This window comes from Onychostruthus taczanowskii, unplaced genomic scaffold (genome assembly GCF_017590055.1).
Source record: "Onychostruthus taczanowskii isolate IOZ18803 unplaced genomic scaffold, ASM1759005v1 scaffold2, whole genome shotgun sequence".
Classification (NCBI taxonomy): Eukaryota; Metazoa; Chordata; class Aves; order Passeriformes; family Passeridae; genus Onychostruthus; species Onychostruthus taczanowskii.
In genome coordinates this window covers 3713625-3733887 of record NW_024499239.1, presented here as the reverse complement: position 1 = coordinate 3733887, position 20263 = coordinate 3713625, and the positions used below count along the sequence as shown (strand labels likewise).

Here is a 20263-nt window from a genome sequence, read left to right as displayed (position 1 = left end):
ACTTACAGAAGGTGACTGCCTACCCTCACTCTTCTTGTCCCTTTATCTTAATTCAGATGCTAATGATGGTTTAAACCAATGTTTGTGATCCACAGGCCTAAAGAAAAGCTAGGCAGAAGGTCTGTAGACAGTAGGGGAGCCAGCTATTTTTAACTCTCCTTCTTCCCTAAGTCAATATTAGGATAAGAAGCAATGAAAAAGGCGAACACATGGAGAAAGAATTTGAAGCCAGGAGAGCTGCAGAAGCCCTCAGAACAAGCAGCCTCACAGGGCAAAGGGCAGCAGAGAGACACTGGCAGGTGCTAAGTGGGCTGGGGGACCATTTGTCTCCCACAAAAAAAAAAAAAAGCACTAGACTCCTCAGATATTTACAGTGGCTTCTGTCCCCTCCAACTGTCTAACTACCTATATATTTTAACCTCCCCTAAACAGAGCTGTGTGCTTCCAGCACCCCTGTTAGTGGCAGGGACTATGGTTATACTTCTGAGCACTGTTTTGTTCAGCCCCCAGCTGTACAGCTGCTAATGTTTCTGGAGTAAAGCATTTCCTCGGCCCTTCATCTTGTCAAGTTGACTAAATCCTACAATGTTTTGGAAAAGGATAATCTGAACAGGCTTCCTAGATTCTTTCAGACTACCAGAGACTTCTTGAAGTTGCTTAGCAAGAGATTCCCAACCAAGTTTCATAGAGGTGTGGATTTCAATAATACCTTTTTCCTACAGTAGTATATAATGCATTGGGAGAAAAATAACTAAGAAAAGAAAAATTTAAGTTTAGTGATGGAAATGATGGAAAGAAATTGCAAGAGTTTATTTGGATTTATGTTGGCTTTACAAATGTTTTCTCCTATTGCAAAGAGAGGGAGAGAATATTCCGTACTCTCTTGACAACAAGAAGAGCATGCTTGTATTTCCTTCGACTATGAAATAAAAAACAGAAATTAAGTGACCTGTGCCTGTTCCTTCTTCTCAGTGTCCACAGCTGATGGACAAAGAAATGTTCTGAACTGGGCATTTTTTGGTAACTTTACTGCTATTCCTAACTTAGCCTGTTAACAAGGGACAAAGGAAGCAAAACCAGGGGCCAGGTTGGTGAGGTATTACCCCACAATTCCCTTTCTCTGAAAGAAATCTCAAATGTGTAAAATCAGAATGGGCTCCGTTTTCCTGGCTCTTCCAGTACATGCTCTTTCAAAGCTGCAGTCTGGGTTCTCCTCCTGTGTTTGCTTCCTGCAACCTCCCAAGGCAGTCACGCAGGGCAGAGAAAGGATGGGGGATAAGCTCATTGCTACAGGAGGTTGTGTGATGTGACGTGTTAAGGGTGCTTCCTAGTTCTACAAACCTGCTCAGCAGAGAGATTAAAAGATTGTTCTGTGAAAGAGTCAGCTTCACCATGGTGTCTTTGTTCAATGATTCAGCAAGGAGTCAAAAAAAGAAGGCTGACAAGGCTTGACACTCATGTACTTTTGAAATAACAAAATAGATTTGACTCCTCCTACATGCCAATCCCACTTAAAAAGAGCAAAATACATTTTCCAAATACATATTCTTCATACCCCACAAGGAATCAAAGATAACTGACTCTTTTCCCTTCACCCCTTCTTTTCCTACACACCCTAAAGAGAGATCTGATTAGCCCATGATGAAAATCTGGGACCAGTCAAGAGAATGACAAATGTCCTTGTGATTTCATTGGGGCTGAAAGCCAGACCTAACAAAAATTGATCAGCATCTTCTCACCAATTGCAATCAAATTATGGTGATCAAAAATATTTTCTACGATGGGCATGGGCCTAACAAATACAGTGATAGTGGACACAGAAACTGTTAAATGTCATCTCATTTTCTCACAGAAAACTGTGTAGCAATTTTTAGTATTTCAGCATTCCTCTAGGAACTCCTTGCAGAGGTTGCTTTCCAGGGATACTAAGGAACTAGACAATTGCTCCTTCTCAATATGTTGAGTTTAGCAGTCAAATAACAAGGTTTCATTAAGGTACAAATTCAGAATTATTTCAGTACTTGTGTTGTGGCTAGAGCAGTGAAATTCATTACTTCAACAGCAAGCAGAAGCTTGCAACTGCCACAGCAGCATTTGTATCCTTTTAATGGATTTTTTTTTTTTTTTTGTTTGGACAATATCCTACAAAATTAAAAGTTTCTGTACATAACATTTTAAGCACAGTTGCTTGTCAAGGGTTAACTTGGTCAGTAGAACCTAAGTGAAAGTTTTAAAATACTGCTGTCATAGAGAACAAATGCCTTCAAAGTGTCTATAGCATATGTTATTTAAAAGAGCACTGAAATGAAGTTCTGGTTTTAATTATTTTTCTTTGCAGAACTTCTCTAACTTTATTGCCAAAGAAAAGACTTCCAGAGCCAATTTTTAATCTTAATTATACCAGATTCAATCTGGAATATTTCCCTTGAAGTTAGAGTTACACCAGGTTTACACAAAGCAGAATCTGGCCTAGTTTCCACATTAGACTCTTTCTCAAAAGATAATTTAGATTAAAAAGCAAAATATCTGACTTAAAAAAAAAAAGACAGCAGTCTAAGGATCATAATATAACTAAACGCTGCTATATCCTCTGTTCTTGAGCCACATCAGAGCTTTCCTGTCAAAGCCTGAATTGTAGCTTCACATGCACGGCTACGGGAACCTTTACCTTCATTTTCCCCTCATCTCACTCTCTCATTTCTTTCTCCACAACCACCTTGCTCAAGAGAAGTGCATATAACTGAGTTCTCTGAAGGATTGTCAACAACAAACAGGCAAGTGATCATGTAAGTGAGGCAGAAAGCATGCTCTGCAGAATTACATGAGGTACAGACTAAAACAAGGTGATCTTGGAGAAAAAGGTCAAATAGTCTTTTGGAGAAGTAACAAAAAAGAGAACTGTTTCCCCTGACATTTCAGTTTCAGTCTCTCCTGTCTCTGAACTAAAGAAAGAAAAATGAGGACATGGGCATTGGCCACTTCTTGGACTGGCTTGAGGTGTGATTGGTGCCTGCTTGATTTCTTCCATCATTGATGAGGGCCATAGAACCTTGAGCACAGGAGACATGCAGTGCTAGAAGAATGAACATGTGATTTGTGCCTCCTGCTGACATACCTCCAGCATAATCTTGGTAAATATGACTAAAATGACTGAACAAATTCAATGACTAAGAGCAATGGCTACATTCACTTCCAGGTCTGGAACTTTTTGCTGACTGTGACAACATGGATGCTGACTCTTGCAACTCCTAGTGGTGGCTCCACACAAACCTCAATTCTGCAAGCTCTTTGGAAGCATTAATGCCTTTCCATCTTCTTAATCCTTGGGATGGGGCAGATCCATGTTCAGAAACACTCAATGCCACAGAAATAGAGGGACAATGTTTTGTTTGCAGGGGTATTTTGGAGCATGAAAGATTGGGCGAGGAGAGGGATCCCTTTAGAAACCTAAGTACAATTAATAAACCTTGGCTGTAGCTCCAGTATTTCCACAGCAAATCACCCCAAAGGTGTGTGTTAATCACTCAGCGTCAGAAGAAAACCTGTTGTGGGATGAAGCAGAAAAATGACATCCCTTGCCTGGAGCACGGGCAGTTCCAGGTACTCAGTAAACAGATACATTTCTCTCCTGAGTCTGACACTTTATGATGCTCAGCCTGTCTTGGCTCTTCTGTGCCCATGGTAGGAATGTATGGTGGACACGGTCAGCCCAGGAGTATGTGGGGACCGACATTGACACAGATGTTGGCACACGCCCACCATCTCACAGTGACCACGACCGGGACATCCAGGGTGGCCTCCACACCATGCAGCTCCCCCGTGCAGAACTCAGGGCTGGGTTCCCAAGCACAGTAGCCCGAGGGGAGCAAAGCTGGTACTAATAGTAAATAGCTGCAGAACGAAAGCAGCTTGGTCTGGCTGTGGTTTTGTCCTGCTGTAATCCATTAATTGCTGCAGCTCGAAAGAACAAAGGCAGAGATAATGGTCTCGGGAGTTATGAACCGAAGTCAAACCTGGGCTGAATCAGCAGACGATCCTTTGATTTCAGAGGGAAACTTATCATTTGTGGCACGGGAGGAATTTATCCCTCTGCTTTACTTGCAACACGCCACATCCCCCGAGCTGCTGAGCCGGGTTCGGGCTGGACCGACGGGGCTGGACCAACAGCGCTGGAGCCATTAGGTTCCCGGGACGGCCCCTCTTCGCCATATTCTCCAGGGCCGCTCGGTCTCGGATGCAGCCCGGAGGCGGCGGCGGCTGGCGGGGCGCGGTGCCCCTGCCGGGCTCGGCCGCTGCTCCGCGGGCTCCGGTGCCCTCTAGTGTCGCGGGCGGCGGTGGCACTGCCCGGGCGCCCTCGGCCGGCGGTGAAGGCACGCCGGAGGTGCCCGCGCTGCCTCCCCGCCCGTCGGTGCGGCGGCGGGGCCGGGGCTCCCCGCCCGGGGCCGGAGCGGAGCGCGGAGCCAGGCGGCGGCGAAGGGCCCGGCGGGGAACAGCCCCTTCTCCCCTTGCTTTGCCTCGCCCCCAAAGCGCGTTCAGCCTGCTTCTGGACCGGAGCGGGCTGTTTATTCTGTCGCAGTCAAAAAAGTCAGGGCTGGAGCAAAAGGAAAAACAAAGTCTGTTTTTCAAAGAATAAGGCTTCCACGGCTGTTTTGGCATCTTTAAATGTCGAGAGCCAAACGCAACAATGAAAGCAAAACAGCTCGACGTCGTGGCAGCAGCAGCAGCAGCGTCGGTGGGAAAACGACAGGAATGGGGAAGGAAAACGACGGGTGCGGGGAGCTACCTCAAACAGCCATGTGGCGAATAAAAATACAGGCTAGGGAGGGCAGGCTGGGCAAAGTTAATTTCTTTTGTCTGGCTGCCTGTCCTCCCAGTGACACGGGATCCCTGCTATTCAGAGCCAAATTCTGTTGAACAAACAAAATGAGGGAATCTGTACTCGTGGAAAGATTGAAAGAAATAAAAATGTAAAAATCTGGTCGGACTGTAAATGTACACAAGACCCTCCAGCCGCCAGAACACATTTCCCGGAGGGGCTCGGGCCCTTGGCATTCCCGTGCTTAGCTCTCCTTTCCAGGTGAGGCAGCCCTCACCGCTGTATTCTCCTCCCTAGGCGATAGATGTGAACACAGATGTGAGGCCGCTCTGCTTTCTCCCTCTCTCAGAGGTTTGAGGGGGTCTCTGCTCCAGGCTGTAGCTGCTCTTCAGGCAGGAGCTCCTACTCTAAAAGGTAAAAAGGGTGACTACTGCTCCGTGCATCGCGGAATCATGGGAAACGACAATTAAACCCAGACAAGCCTTCCCATGCAGTCAACAGGCCGGGGCCACTCAGCAGAGCCCGGCCCGAGGCACCCCTTCTCTCCTGCCCAGTCCCGCCGGTGCCACACAAGCCACCTTAGGTTGTTCAATAGGCTGATCCAGTTAACCGCTCCCCCGGCTCACCCTTGGGAGAGAGCCGCAGGAAAGGATTTATTACTAGAAACAAATTGTGATTTCCCCAGGGAGGGGAATGCTGAGCGGGAGAGGGGGGGGAAAGGGGCCTCGAAGGCTCCCAGCCCCCCTGGAAGCGTCTGAGAGTGGAGAGAACCGCCCCGCAATAACCCGGGCCGTCGGTGCTCCCTCTGAATTCTGAATTCGGCCCGAATTCTGACGGCGCCGCGGGGCCGGGGAGGGGGACACACACCCCCGCCCACCCCGGGGGGCAGGTTGGGAGCATAAACAGGCGAGAGCGGCTCTAGCCCGGGCGCCGCACTTTGTTTGAGACGTGCAGCTTCCATCTGTTACCACGTAAACACACGCGAACTGGATGCTTTACGCTCCAGCCCTTCAGGGGAGGGGAAGGCGGGAGGACAGGGGAGAGGTAAAAAATCTCCCCACCCCCAGCCTGTCCTCTCGCTAACCCCACGTCCCCCTCGCCTCCCTGGACGGGACCCCCCTGCACCGCACGGGGCGGGAGGCAGAGCTCAGCAGCCGTCCTGGAGGGTTTATTTTAACTACCACCTCATCTGAGCGGGAGCGATCCATAGGCACCGCCGGCCGAGCGGAGAGGGATCGGCCCAAGAGCAGAGGGGCAGAGCCCAGCTCCCGCCGGCTCGCTGCTCCTCGGGTGGCCCTTAGTGTGGGGAAGGGAAAGCTACGTCGGGGAAAGCGTCGCCGTTCCCCAGAAGGGTCCCTGAGCGAAGGGGCACCTCCGTCCCTGTCTCCACAGAGCCGTCGGGCCCCCGCCCGAAGGGCAGACTGGCCTAGCAGGCAGCTTTGCCAGTCGCCCAGTTTACAATTTTTATTTTTGACTGTGTCTTGTGAGATCCCACGTGGAAGCCGTTAACGACCTCTCGATAATGATCACGACAAAGGCATTATTCAAATGAGGCAGGTAATTGCAACCAGAAGGCGCCTCCTCCCCTTTCCTTTTGCTCCTTTCTTTTCGAAAGAGTAACTCTCCCATTACATCCCATCCTGATGGTATTTCGCCAGGGTGGTATTGCAGCCCGCTCGTTGAACCAGACACGCTCACGCCGGTACATCGCGGCCCGAGCCCTGCAGGATCGCCCCGGCACATAGGCAGTTCATGCTCATCTTCGAGGGGCTCAAATTTACGAGCCTCTAGCTCTGTTCCAAGTAATGATAAAGCATTTTCTCCACAAATTAAGGGGTTCAGGATGCTGGGTGCGCTCGCCCTCTCGGATGGAGAGTTCCAGGGTGCGGTGTGGGGTTTTTTCCTCCTGTGTTGTTTGTTTGTTTGGTTTGGCTGATTTTTTTTTTCCTCCATGCTTTTTGACTCACTGGGAGCCTGTTGTTTATTCACAAGCATTACGGTATCCTGTTAGCATTCCGACCAGGGGCTGCTCATAGATCTGACTCCGATGATTTCCTGGAGGAACATGTGGAAGCAATAGCGGGGTTGTGCACTCACCCGAGCTGGGGATGCACTAGTGGAGGGCGTGCAAAGGGCCGGGAGCTCCGCCGGGAACCTTGAGAGCCCAGACAGGGGTACCTCAGCCCTGAGCGCGCATCCTTGGGAGTTGGTTCTCGTTTCTGCCTCTGTTTTCTTCGGGGCATCTTCAGAGGCTGAACTCTCCCTCGCTTAGGAAAGAAAATAAAACACTGGGTCCTGGCTCTTGACTTCGAGAACAAACTTCTGTTTAATACTAAATGGGAGAAAGAGGTGCGGGTGGTGGTGGTGGTGCTGGACTGGGGAAGGAAGGAAGCGGGAGAAGCCCCGGCACGCAGCGGTGGGGCCGGTGCCCTCCCCAGAAGGCAGGCGGCGGGCAGGGACCCGCTCCGCTCCGTTCCTGGGGCTGCACTGCCCCCTCTCCCGCGGCCGCCGCATCGCCGCGCCCGCCGGCCCCGCTCGCCGCGCTCCGCACGAAGCCTGCAGCAAAAGGGCGGCGAGGGAAGCTCCCCGGCAGCTCCCTCGGTCGCCCCTTATCGCCAGCGATAGCGACGGCCAACAAAGCAGAGATACCCAGTGCTGGTTGCCCGGCGGGGATCAAAGCTCCGTCGGGAGCGCGTTCAAACAGGACGGGCTCGGACGTGCGCTGCCCGCGCCTCCGCCGGCACCTCCGGCCCTTGTCGTGTCCCTGCTTTGGGAATTACTGGGGTCTGTTTGAGCAGGGCAAAGCGAAGGCAGAGACGAAGAGAAGAGTGTTCTCGGTCCCGTCGGAGCTGCGAGCTTTGGGGAGGCTGACTCCTGGCGAAGGTTACCTTTCGTTGTGTCTTTCATTCATAAATGTTACTGATTCGTCTCTCCCCCTGTCTCTCTGTGCCTCCCGGTCCTGGCTGGCTCACGGCCGTCCGTCCAGCTTTCTAGCCCAAACCCGAGCGCAGCGGTGTACAAAGGACACGAAGAAGCCGCGAATTCGTTTCCAAATCAAACTCCCCATCCACAAACTCACACTGTAAGCGTGGACATCGAGCCCGGAGCCCGAGCCACCGTCCTGGAGGGTCTGAGGAGGGAAGACTCATTCATGAAATTTGGGAGCACTCTGAGTTTTCATGAAATTTTTTTTTTTTCTTCTTTTTTTATTTTCTCCCCCTGCAGTGCAAAACTCCCCGCTTCCCCCTTTCCTCCCCCTCGCCCCTGCCATATGGCCAACCTCCCCCTCCCCTGCGAGGCTGCCGAAATCTGGAGGCAGAGACTGGCCCCCCTGCCTGCGTAAGAGCCTCCCGCCGGCGCGCCCGCCTCCGGCCGCGGGGCTGGGGGCGCCGGGCGAGCCAGCAGCTCTTATTCTGAAGGGGTCTGAGGGGGGCTTCATTTCCTGACAGCTATTTACTTAAAGCAAATGATTAGTTTTGGAAGGATGGTCTATAACATTGAATCAATTACGGGACGCGGTTTGTGAGACCATTACAGTCGGATCGGGAGGGAGGGCGAGCGAGAGGGAAAGAGCGCGGCTAAGCAGGGAAAGTCGCAAAAGACGTGGACATATTTTGGATGTTTTACAATCTGCAGGATTGGGGCTGCGGATTGTAAAGGAGAAGGTAAGAGGTGCGGGGCATTTTCCCCACCTTTTTCTTTTTTTTTTTTTTACACCTTTTCTCCCGCCGTTTTTTCTTCGTTTATTTTATCAGTTTTCTTTATTTATCTGTTGAGGGGTTCCTTCTGGCTTTTTTCTTTTTTCTTCTTTTTTCTTTTCTTTTTTTTTTTTTTTTTACCCCTTTTTCCCCCCCTTTTTTTTTTTTTTTTTCTTTCCCCCGATGCTCTGAGCCGAGCGGAGGGCTTCTTCCCGCGGGGCGCAGGCGGCGGGCGCTGGTGACCCCGCGGCGGGGAGTGGGGGTGCAGCGCTGCGCTGCGCCGGCCGTCGGGGTGCGGCGGCGAGCAGCGCGGGCAGCGCTAATGACAAACACATTGGGACGGCGGCGGCCACCGCTCCGCATTCCTGCCGCGGGGGCGGGAGCGACCCGCCGGGGCTCCGCGGGCAGCGGCCGTGCCCGCCCCAGGGGGGAAAGCGGGGACGCGCACCGACCAAGTAAGCGGCTCCCTCTCTTCTCGCATCCCTCGCTTCCTCCACCGCGCTGCTCTCCCGGTCCCTTCCCCCACCCTTTGTTTTTCACCACCTTCCCTCCTTTAGATCCCCTTTCTCACCTCGCTCCCCCTGACCCGGTAGCCTAAAATGCCCCGAGATCCCGAGCGGAGGCACGCACACAAGCCCCGCAAGGCGACCATCCCTGCGCGCCCCGTCTTTTTTTTTTTTTTTTTTTTTTTTTAAGTGTCTTGGTGAAAGGGAAGATGCTGAATTTAGACAGGGCTGGTACCTGGAGCTTTTCCAGCCTGCAGCCCCTCTCTCAACGGGAATGCCAGCCCTGCCGTATGCCCTGCCGGACTGCTGGACCCCACTGCTTCCTACCCCGGGAAGGGAAAAGTCTTCGCGGCCAACTTTTGGATTTTGTCAAGAGCAGAGTTGCAAACTTGCCAGCCTCTGCCAGGCTGGAGTCCCCTGGAAAAGTCCTAGGAGCAAGTAGGAAATGGCTTTTTGGCTGTCCGCGGCATTGCTCAACATTTTTGGACGCGGATCCCATAGCTCAGGAACCGTTCCAGAGAACAGGACTTGGACAGCTTTTTCTGGAGCCAGCAGCGACAGATCTAGCAAGGCAGCAGCAGCAGTCCCAGGGCGCAGCCGGCAGCCCCCGGGGCTCGTCCGCACCCCGTCGGGGGGGCGGCTGCGGACCAGAGGCGGGAGCGATGCCCTGGCCCCCACCAGCGCCGGGGGCACGTTCCCAGCGCCCCTCGACGGTATTTTCGGCGCGTCTCTTGCCGATGTTCGAGCTCCCTAGCGCTCCTGCGGGGCCTAAGTCTGCACGCCCGGAGAAGGCAGCGCATCGCCTCGGCCCCTTCCCCGATGGGAACCTGCGAACCCGGTCCCGGGGCTGCGGGCGCATCGCTCCCTCTCGGTCCCACAGCTGCCAGGGGGACACAGCCTCTGTCCCCCGCCGGGACCCCCGCCCCACTACAGACCCCGCGCCCCGGGGCTTCCTGCTCCGCCTGATGAAGAGGGCTGGAGAAGAGGTGTCGGGTCGTAGCACCGGTTCCGTAGGGAAACACGTCTGTGCTCGGCACCTTTCCGTCTCCCCTATCCCGCTTTTCCCCTTCCCCGGCTACCCCGCAATAAGGAAAAAAAAAACAAAAAAAAACCCAAAAAAAAAATCGTCTCTCCAGCTTGGCAAAGGCTTTCCTATTGTTTCCCAGACAAACAGTGAAGTGGCTGTTAGCTGCCATCTCTGCTAGGTTTGCTCGGTGTCCCGGGCAGCCTTTGATCTGCAGCGGCTCCAGCCGTCGGGCTGCGCCGAGGGTGGGCGGACCGAGGGGAGCCGCGACAGCGCCGCTGTCCCGCTCCCCGGGGGCTGCCGCGGGCTCCCCACGGCCCGGCAGGTCTGTCGAGCGCCTGATGGGGGCTGGAGGGTGTGAACGGAACTTCACCACCATCCACACCCCAGTCCCGAGTGGCTGCAGGCGGCAGCTGCCTCCCCGACGGGACGCACCGGGGGAAGCGGGATGGCTTGTTGCGCTCTCGGCATCTCCCAGGGCCGATGTAGAGCCCAGCTGGAGTCCCAGCTCGGCTGACTAAGCTCTGTGTCCTCAGATGGGACAAGACACAGGATCAAAGCAAAGAGACAGGAATCAAAGATTTCTCTGTCATCGTCTCATCAAAATCTGAACTGTGGAGATCCGACTTTTAACTCTGTGTGTAGAAACGCTAGGGAAGGATCTCCCAGCAAGGGACTTCGGGTTTAGCTTCCAGTTAACAATGAGTGTTTGAGAACGGCCCTCAGCTAAACAGCGGTTTAGCCAACCTCAAAGCTGGGGGAAAAAAAGTTTGCAGAAAAATGAGATCTCACAAAACCCTGGGATTTGGGAGTCCACAAGCAAACCAGCTCTCTCAGCCTGCAGGCACTCTCCTGCTGCTTTTAAAGGAGATCCCTTGTTCTGGTACTCCTCTTCAGGCACCGAGCGGCAGGAGCTGTGCCAGTCCAGCTGCTGTCGGGTACTGGGACCATCTTTGCTGTTACTAGTTTGTTGATGTATGGGGAATCTTCATGTGGCTCTGAGGGTAATACATAGGTATTAGGTTTCAAGAAAGCAGGAAGTAATAAATATTTTAATAAAATACCTCTCTACTACAGCATTGGGCTAGGATTGAAGTAAAGCATATATAGACAGAAAGTCTTGCATAGCACAGACCTCACAGATTATTTCCAGCTATACCAGTTGTCTAAAAAGGAGGCTGAAATGTATAACTTTATATAATCCTTGCCTTGCTTGCTTCTTTATTTCATCATGACTACAATCGTACCCGCTTTTGTATGTGAGCTCTAAAATTTTTAGTAGAAGATGTTTATTTTTTTGCCTTTGAAGACTTAAAGACAAAGGAATGACTTCTGAGAGGTGATTTTTCCTGGTGGTGGTGAGAATTGCTGATAATTTAAAAAAAAAAAAAACAAAAAACAAACAAACAAAAAAAACAAACAAGAAAGCAAACAATCCTTTCTCTCCCTTATGCCTTGCTCTCCTGATTGACTCATCTCTTTCGAGCCTATGAAGCTTTGTGTGGGTACCCAAGGGAAAAGTTTGCAATAGCTAGGCTTCCTAGTTCTTGTGGTCAACAGAGATGGATATTTTTTTCCACACAATGCTTCTCAGCACTTGAGTTGGGATCTGAGCTGTTCTTTGATTTGACTCTGAGAACCTAAGGGAGATGTATTATTTGGAAGTGCTAGCTGGTTTGTTTTTTTTTTTTCTTTTCCCCCCTGTTTTCTGGGACAGTCTGGAAAACCCTCCTTGCATCAACTGAGAAAATTTAGGCTTTCCAATTCCCCCACCACCTTTAGCTCCTAGACTGAGGGACTCTGTCCTGCAGGGTTAGGCTGAAGAATTTGGACTGACTAGAAGGCTCCTTGGGAGGCAGCCCCACTGAGCACAAAGTACTCAGTAGGAGACCAGCACTGGGCTACCCTTGATGCATGGCTATTCCTTGGGTTTTTCTTGATGCATAGTTTTTCTATGTATAGATTCAAATATTTGTAAAGGGCTATGGAACAAGCCTCATTTTGGGAGAATATTTATGGCAGTCTTTTTCATTGAAGAGCTTTGAGCCTTTCCCCAGTAAAACCATCAGACCCACATGTTAGCGCTGCAGGGCAGCGCTGCTCTTGTGGAGAGTTGAGTTTGCAGTTTGGGAACTGAGGACCGAGAAATGTTTCAGAAGGTCCTGTCTGAACATTTACATTCAGCTGGTGACATATACCACAAGAAATAAATGTCTTTCCTTGGGCTGGCCTTAGCTCTTCCTGGAAAAGATCAGCTTTCCCAGAAGGACAGACTGCCACTCTGACAAAATCACGACTGAAATTACCCAGCCCTCTCATAACAACGATAATCATATCATTACATGCCAAGATTTACAATCCAAATACTCTCCTATCACTTATGTAAATACGGAGAAAATGGGACCAGGGTTGGTGTGTTGTTGGGGTTTGGTTTTTTTTTTTTTTTGGTTGCTTTTTTGTTTGTTTGTTTGGGGGTTTGTTTGGGGTTTTGTTTGTTGTTGGTTTTGGTTTTTGTTTTGTTGTTTTTGTTGTTGTTTTTGTTTTTGTTGTTGTTTTTGTTTTTGTTTTTTTTGTTTTTTTAAATTTTTTTTTTAAAACACACGAAATTAAAAATGTAGGAATTTCGAATTTTAAGTTGATCCGGAGACTAGGCTGCTGGGTTGGAGACTAGAGCTGCCTTTTGCAGGACGGGAAATGGGGCTGGTTAGTGTGGATCAACATTGCCATCCTGTGGCTGCGAGTGCGAACTCCAGTGGCTGGGCGGCTGGCGGGAAATCAGCCCGGCAGCCTCCGGGGTTGGGGAGATGGGCTGGTTTTCTGTCTTGAGAGAGGTCTTCGGTTGATTCACAGCAGTATGAAAACAACATATACCCTTGGCTCTTCTCGGTCCCCCGCCGCTCTTTAGGTCACACAGAGTACTCACCTAGGAATATCGTAATTTTCTAACCGTGTATTTCCGTTGAGTTTCTGGACATTGATTTTACCTTGTCTTTTGTGGCACAGTCAATGAAACCTTTCTTTATAGGAAGGCAGTGCTTGGCAGTTAGTGTTTGGAAAATTGACTGACTGATAACAGATCTTCAAAATTAGTTTTCTGATTTTTTTGTTTGGGTTTTTTTTTTTTTTTTTTCCCCCCTTTGGTAACAATGAAAGTGCACCACATGAGAAATACCAGAATTTCAGTCAGAACCTTTCAAAATCTATGTAAATTCAATGACTGTGCAACCTGGGGCAAGCCCCTGCAAAGAGTTAGGCAAATCTGCCAGTGCATTACCTTGCTTTTACTATACACACCCATGCTTCTGTTTTAGCTAGCAATGTCCTATGTATGCAAGAATGCAAGGTTTGCTCAAACTCACATCGTATGTGTCATGCTGATACTGGGTTTCAGCTTGCATAAACCTACTGGCTTCAGCAAGGCTACACCAAGTTACGGATTGATAGACCAGTGTTAGGAGCTGAACCTGATGTATTTATCCAGGGCTGAGATTTGAATAGCTGGGGACAAAGACAGCTGTCTGCCATAAGGAAGGTAAAGCAGCTAAAAAGGTGTATGTGATTGTAAATATAGGAAAACCAGGATAGGTGTACCTGCTTGGTGTTGTGGGAATGAGTAAACTCTCTTGGCCATAAGTGCGAAATGGTGCCTGTGTTGAACCTTGAGTTGGGCATGGATGTGTGAGGGTATGCTGGTGATGGAACCAGCATTCTTAAGTCAGATGTGTGATGTAACTGAATTCAAATAGGTTTTGAGTAGGAGGGATGGTGAATCCTTAGTACATTATTCTGTCTTTCACAGTGAAGAAATGTTGCTCTGGGTCTTGATGAGATTAAGGGGTCATTGAGGAAAGATCAAAGCTCTGGGTTGCGAAAGAAGAGCCAGATGGAGAAAGCAAATTTAGTTAAGTCCTTGTGTTTTTAAACTGCAATGCTACATTGAGACATTCATTGATTTCAGTGTCAGCCCAACCAAGACAGCAAGTTCAAAGTAGCACTTTGGAAATGCCATCACCTGTATTTACATCATTGGGCTGCAGTCTTCACACACACAGCTCTGCAACAAGTCCACTTCAGCAGAGCTTCTGGTATGCAAGAGATGAAATAGCTTTGTTTTTTCCTCTCCTTTGCTGCATCACTTGCACTGAATAGTCTGGCAAAACAACACAGGACAGGGAGAGAGTTGCCTTTTCAGTCAGAAAAGGGAGGGAACTTGGCAGAAGTGGGGTAACATTGTCTTGTGGATCTTGGGAGACTGGGAGTCAGATCAATAAAGCAGACCATGGTAGGTCTTTAAAGAGTTACAGAGGGTTACTTTATCAGAAAAAAATGCAGGGTATAAATGTGATAAAAATAAATAAAGAGGTTGAAAGTGAGGGAACTATTTTATATCCAAGGGTCTGTTATTGATGGGAGACAGATACATAAATACACGGCAATTAGCATTATTGCTGATTGAAGAAGCAGGCAAGATGCTTTGTCTCTGCTGGAACATCGTTAGCTGGATTTCTGAAGGTGTTTGTACATGTTTTTGAGGCAGGTAGTCTTCTAATCCTTCTTCTGAGACCTTTATGTTTGAATATAAAGTTCTTTTGCTCTGCTCCACCCATTGCAGGAGAAAAGCAGGACTAGATCAGAAACACTCCTTGGCATGTTGTAAGCATTTAGCTCCCATATGGCACTGCCACAGCTGGAATAACTAGATGCACCTACGTGCTTTCATATCTCAGCATCAGGAGCTGAATACCAGAGGATGAGTAGAAACTCTCCAGAACCTTTGAAAAATAGTCCCTGTCTTGGCACGTCGTCCTTTATTTCACTCCTTAGTCAGTGTTTCAAATTAGGGGCTCTTCTGTGCAGTGTTTTTTTAATCTGTATTGGATTTGGGCCAAATCCAGTTGCTGTTAGAAGTCACCAACAAAGCATCTGTTGGTTTCGATGGGAGCAGGGATTGCAGGATCTTCTCCTTTAGAAATTACCTAGCATGCTGCTTGAGGGTTTTATGTAAAAATGTCATTACATGGCACAAAAATTACATAGATGCTTATTGCTATTGTTGCCTCCATAAGACAGATGCTTTAGGATTATATGTTTTGAAAGCTGAAATAATTGCATGTGATCTATGACTCTCTGCACTGTTGGGGAGATTAGATGCTCTATGAATGGCACTGCTGGCCTACAGTCTGCAATGGTTTATTTCATTAGAAAATTTCAGCATGTGTTTTAAATAGCGTGTCTCTCGATCAAGGGAATTCTTGCTAAATAAGCAATAAGCACTATTGTATTACATTGTATTCTGTAAGCTATATATACACATATGCACAATAGCAAAACAAAAATATCGCTGAGGGTTGTACTATTTGTAATAAGAGTGGCTTTAAAATGTACTTTTTCTCCAATAAAAGCTGCTTGCAGCTGAAAGGTCAGAACTTACTGCATGAAGATGTTCCATCTTCATTGATCCTTGTGAGGGTGCTGCCTCTGTGCAGGGGCGCAGTTTCTGTGGGCTCAGTCCCAGAGGCTACAGTGGGAGCAGAGCTGCCAGCAGGCTGTTGGAGAGGGGATGCACCAGGACTTGGTTCCTTATACCAGGACTTGGCTCCTTACACTGCCAGTGGAGAGAAGGGGTGGTGGTGTCTCCTCTGCCTGTGATCGCTCTGTGGCCACACACACCTTGTGGCAGTAGGTGGCATGAGTCTCACCAGGCTGGGGCTGTGAATTGGGGTCCCTGGGCCACTCCTCTTGGTGGCACTGTATGGAGTGATGGGAAGCTGCACTTGGGTGCTGCAGAAAAGGGGTCCTTCTAAGTCTTATACAGTTGTCAGTCCATTAACTCTCTGTCTTGCCTTCTCCTTTCTGTTTCAGTTGTTGGCAGCTATGGGTACTTACCCACAGACGTTCCTGATCCTGGGATGTTTTCTCACAGGTAATGTTCCTCAATCCTCTAAGCTTCCCCATCTCTAATTCTTCATAAATCTGTGTTTAAACTCACTTTCATTCTGCCCACAATAACAAATGCCACATGGTTGCCAGCTGGTCACAGACCTGGTTTTTCTGCTTCCACCCCAGCCCGGGTAGGCTATGACAAGACCTGCTGAGCAGGCAGTACTTTCACTGGCCCATATTGGCCACTTTGTCTCTCCTGTGCTGCTGTAGCCTCGCACCCGAGTGGTGTGAGTGTGCAGGACAGTGAGCTGCCCACCTGCAGCTGGGGAGGCTGCGGCAGAGCGGGCCGGGCTGCCTGTGTGGGCTCCCTGCAGCTCCCAGGCCGCGCCGCTGGGCTGCCGGCCCAGCCGCTGCTGGAATGGTGCTGACAGGAGGGCAGGGCTGCCTGTGCCGCAGGGTGACAAATATAGAAAGGGCCTCTGCAGCAAGGTAACTCGGGGCAGGAGTGCAAAATGATTTCAAAGACAGTCTGGATTCCTTGTGCTGGTTTATTGCAGAGTCCCAGCTTCACTCAGTGGGCCTATGTGCTTTGTCATTCGGTAGACTGAAACCACAAACATATTTCCTTGGTGAGTTCCTCGTTTTGTAGGGTTTGAATCCTCTAATTTTCCTTCTGAGTGTTGGACCTGCACCAACCACCTGCAAATTACCTAGACTTGCAAATCTGAGCCTGTAACTGGAGATTGCATCTGGAAACCGGTTCCATCTACAACATCTAGTTCAGTGAATTGCAGTTTTATTTGGCTACAAGCCTTCTGTACATTTTGGCTAGAGGTAGACCTGATGTACAAGCTCTTGCTCTGGCCCTTTGCAGAAACCAGAGTCAGATGTAAAATGCAGGTTTTAGTCTTGGGAAGTGGTTTCCAAATTTCAACTATGAGCTTGCTTGAAAGTAGACAGGATTGCTGGTTTCATGACCAGGGCTGTAAGAAGGTGTGAAATGCCTGTGAGCCAGCAGCCAAGGTGTGGAATTCACTGGTCTGCAGTAGAGCTGTGTACAGCTTTGGGGCTGGAAAGCTGTGGTGTGGACTGGGAACTATCTCTAACTTCACCTCTGTCTGTCTTTCACCTCTTGATTTGACAAACAGAAGTCAGCAAGCAGGGACTTAACATTTCAAAGGAAAGCCATTTGCTATTCCTCAGGCAAAGCTTTGGCTTTTAACAAGGGCAAATTTCCTGGGACATCAGCAGGTCTGAAACAGACAGAAAAGAAAGCTGCTGTGGACTCTCTATGCTTCCTTTCACGTCCCTGTGCTGAAGCTGTTTTGTGTATTGATGTGCTATTTATTTGTGTCTTTTTGCAGGACCATTCCTAACATTTTGCCAGCTTCCTCTGCCAACTATTGTTCCCAATAGGAACGAAATGGTGGTACAGCTGTATTCCAATTTCACACTCAAATGCTCTGGAGACAGTGAAGTGAGCTGGCAGTACCCAGTGACCGAGGGAAACCACAGGATAGACATTAGACACGAAGAGAACAACAGTGGCCTCTTCGTGACAGTGCTGGAAGTGGGAAATGCCTCGGCCGCCCATACGGGCCTGTATGTCTGCTATTATAACCACACACAAGTGGAGGATGGGGAGGTGGAAGGCAAGGACATCTACATCTATGTGCCTGGTAAGTGGGGGTGCCACAGCTCTACCTGGAGCTTTGGGTGGGAGAGGTGAACCACGGATGTTCAGAAGAGGTGTATTGCTGGTGGCAATTTACTGTCTGAGGAAGAGAAATAACCCCAGGGTTAAATAGTATGAATCAAGACCAGCCCCTGTAAATCTATGCATATGTTCTTCTTTCTTTCTACTGGTTTTCACTTTTTGATAAGAATTTGAGTTCTCAAGAAGAGTGATGAACCCCCAACTTTAGAGCTGAGGTCTTCTGACCACCAAGGGGCTGGAAAGCAGACCTTCGTGGCCAGGTCAGCTCATCTGTGGGAGTATGTCCAGCCTTCAGGTTTGCCTGGCTCCCAGGTGGGGATTAACAGAAATTCCAGGCTTTTCAGGGGGCACTTGGGTGGATACCTTGGTATGTGTACTGACCAAATCAATGCAGTGTATGATACTAAAGCTGCTGCCAGATGAGGAAGGCCGTATCTTGTTCTTAACCTAAATTAGACTTTAACTGAGAACTGGAAAAAGCTCATGTGTGGACAGTTCTAGGGAAGTGTAAAGCAATGGAGATGTCCTAGAGGTGACTGCCAGAGGGAGGGGAAAGAAGTGTTCTTGCTGGCCAGTCTGACACAAGATTAAACACATGGTGCTACTGTGCAGTGCCCTGTAATTTTCAAGGCAAACACAGCCTTCCCAGGCCCTGCGTTGCATTTCTCTTTAGTGGTGGAAAACTGTTGGATCCAGAAGAAATGGCATCCCTTCTTTTTGGAAGTGCCTATTTCCAGCTTTGCCCTCCCACCCCCTTCTTCTGACTGGAAATCTGCTTAAAGGCTTTCCACAATCTCTATGGGATGAGAATCTTTATTGTCATAGCTGAGATAGGCACCAAAGGCTGAGCCACGACTGACTGCTTCTGTAAAGCCCTGTCTGGATGTTTCCTCAGCATTGGCTGGGCTTCAGGGGGTGAGGGTCACAACTGCTGGGCCAGAAGAGATCAAGCCACTGGATTTGCAGTAAACATATTGAACATGGAACAAAAGAGAGGAGAAGAGATTGCAAATCATCCTGCAAAACTGCAGCATGTTCTGAAGGAGTGATGTCTGCAATGGCAAGGAAGATTCTGGAAGGGCAAAAAGCCAAGAGGCAATAACAGGACTTGTTTTAAAGGCTATTTTGCAGTGGCATTACTTTTTGCTGTTGACAGTGTGTGATTCAAGGACAGTGATCCTTCCAAGACTCTCTCCCCATTTGCCACAACAAATGTAAAGTGTTTGCATTTGTTCTTGAAGCAAGATGTTTCAGAAGAGCTGGATACTGCCAGCTTTGGCACATATATCTCAATATCCAAGCAACTCTAACCAAATTACCAGAAGATGTTGTTTATCTTAAGCAGTCTTGCAGCTCACCAGTGGAGGATTATAAAGGCAAGAGCTGGAAGATTTCTTCAAGATGACTTTTTGGTTTGGTTTTTGAAAGCCTCTAGACATCAACCCACCAGATTTGCAAGGCAGAGACACCATGTAATTTTTTCCACTTGCTAACCATCAAGATGTTATAAATGCAGAAACATATCCTTTTCTCCAAATTAAAGAGAATGTCTCCGTTTCCACTATAAACTTTGTCTTTACAATTGTTTTTCCTGCAATGAATTAGGAGGGCAATGGGTGGCAGCAACCCACTTTAACCAGGGAGGATTAGGTTGGGACTTCACACAATATCCTATTTTCACTAACAGCACATAGAAAACCAAACTAGGTGAATCTTGTTTCTGTTTTAAATTACAGTGGGAAAATGAATACATGGAGTTGGCAGCATTTTTGGGATGGAGCGCTGTGTTTGGAATATTGCTACAAAGAGCCTGCCAGTGCAGCAGAAAGTCTATTGTTGGAGGGATTTGGATTGCTATTTATTAAATTTTATTATAAAGCTTTGCACAGAAGCTTCAGGCTAGCAGGGATTATTTGTTTATTCTGAATGGCAAAATGGAGACGATTTGAGGGTTGTGCTTTTTATGCATAATGTTATGCAATTATGTTTTAAACTCAGACTTTGGATTGGCTGGATAGGAAAGTTGGCATATATTTTGTTGACTTTAAAAGAAATAAAACTACCAGGTCCTTGTTTGCTTTTTTTCCTAGTTGAATACTGTATTTTGAAAACCACATGCTGTGACCATAATTAACTATGTCTCATAACTGTAATGTTGGACATGTTAGAAATACATGAAGATAAGTACCTTGAACTATTTTTGATGAAATGTGGCTTTAGTGGTGTTCAACATAAACAACATGAGACTGATGAGACTGGCTTCTACAGGGTTTTTTTTGGCATTTTTTTTTCTTTTTTTTTTTTTTTTTCTTGGAAAGTGTTTGGATTTTTAATTTTATTTTATTTTTATTCTACCCCCTGCTTATATATTGGTTAGGAGACAGCTACTAATAAAAAAGGGGAAAAACATCTGACTTAAAGTCATGTGCATTGTGAATAATATCACTTAATATTTTGGGAGGAGGATCTTTCGTGTTTTTCATTTTGCATCCTGAATTGTCACAAAGGAACCTAAGCCCTTTCCTGTTTTTTCCTTAGGAGAAATGTTTCACTACATGTCACATCAAGTAGCTAAAATGAGATACCACATGAAAATAGCAAACCTTACCTGCAATATCT

The 20263-nt window shown here is 48.3% G+C and overlaps 1 protein-coding gene across 1 annotated transcript in view; it reads left to right on the top strand.

Annotated features, from left to right (window-relative positions):
- The first annotated feature begins 8293 nt into the window (after positions 1-8293).
- Positions 8294-20263, top strand: part of PDGFRA (platelet derived growth factor receptor alpha) — a 34731-nt gene continuing 22761 nt past the window's right edge. Inside the window, exons 1-3 of the mRNA XM_041402622.1 lie at positions 8294-8481; positions 15907-15967; positions 17292-17606. Coding sequence (XP_041258556.1) covers positions 15919-15967; positions 17292-17606 — 364 coding nt within the window. The 5' untranslated portion in view covers positions 8294-8481; positions 15907-15918. The remainder of the gene's footprint in view (positions 8482-15906; positions 15968-17291; positions 17607-20263) is intronic.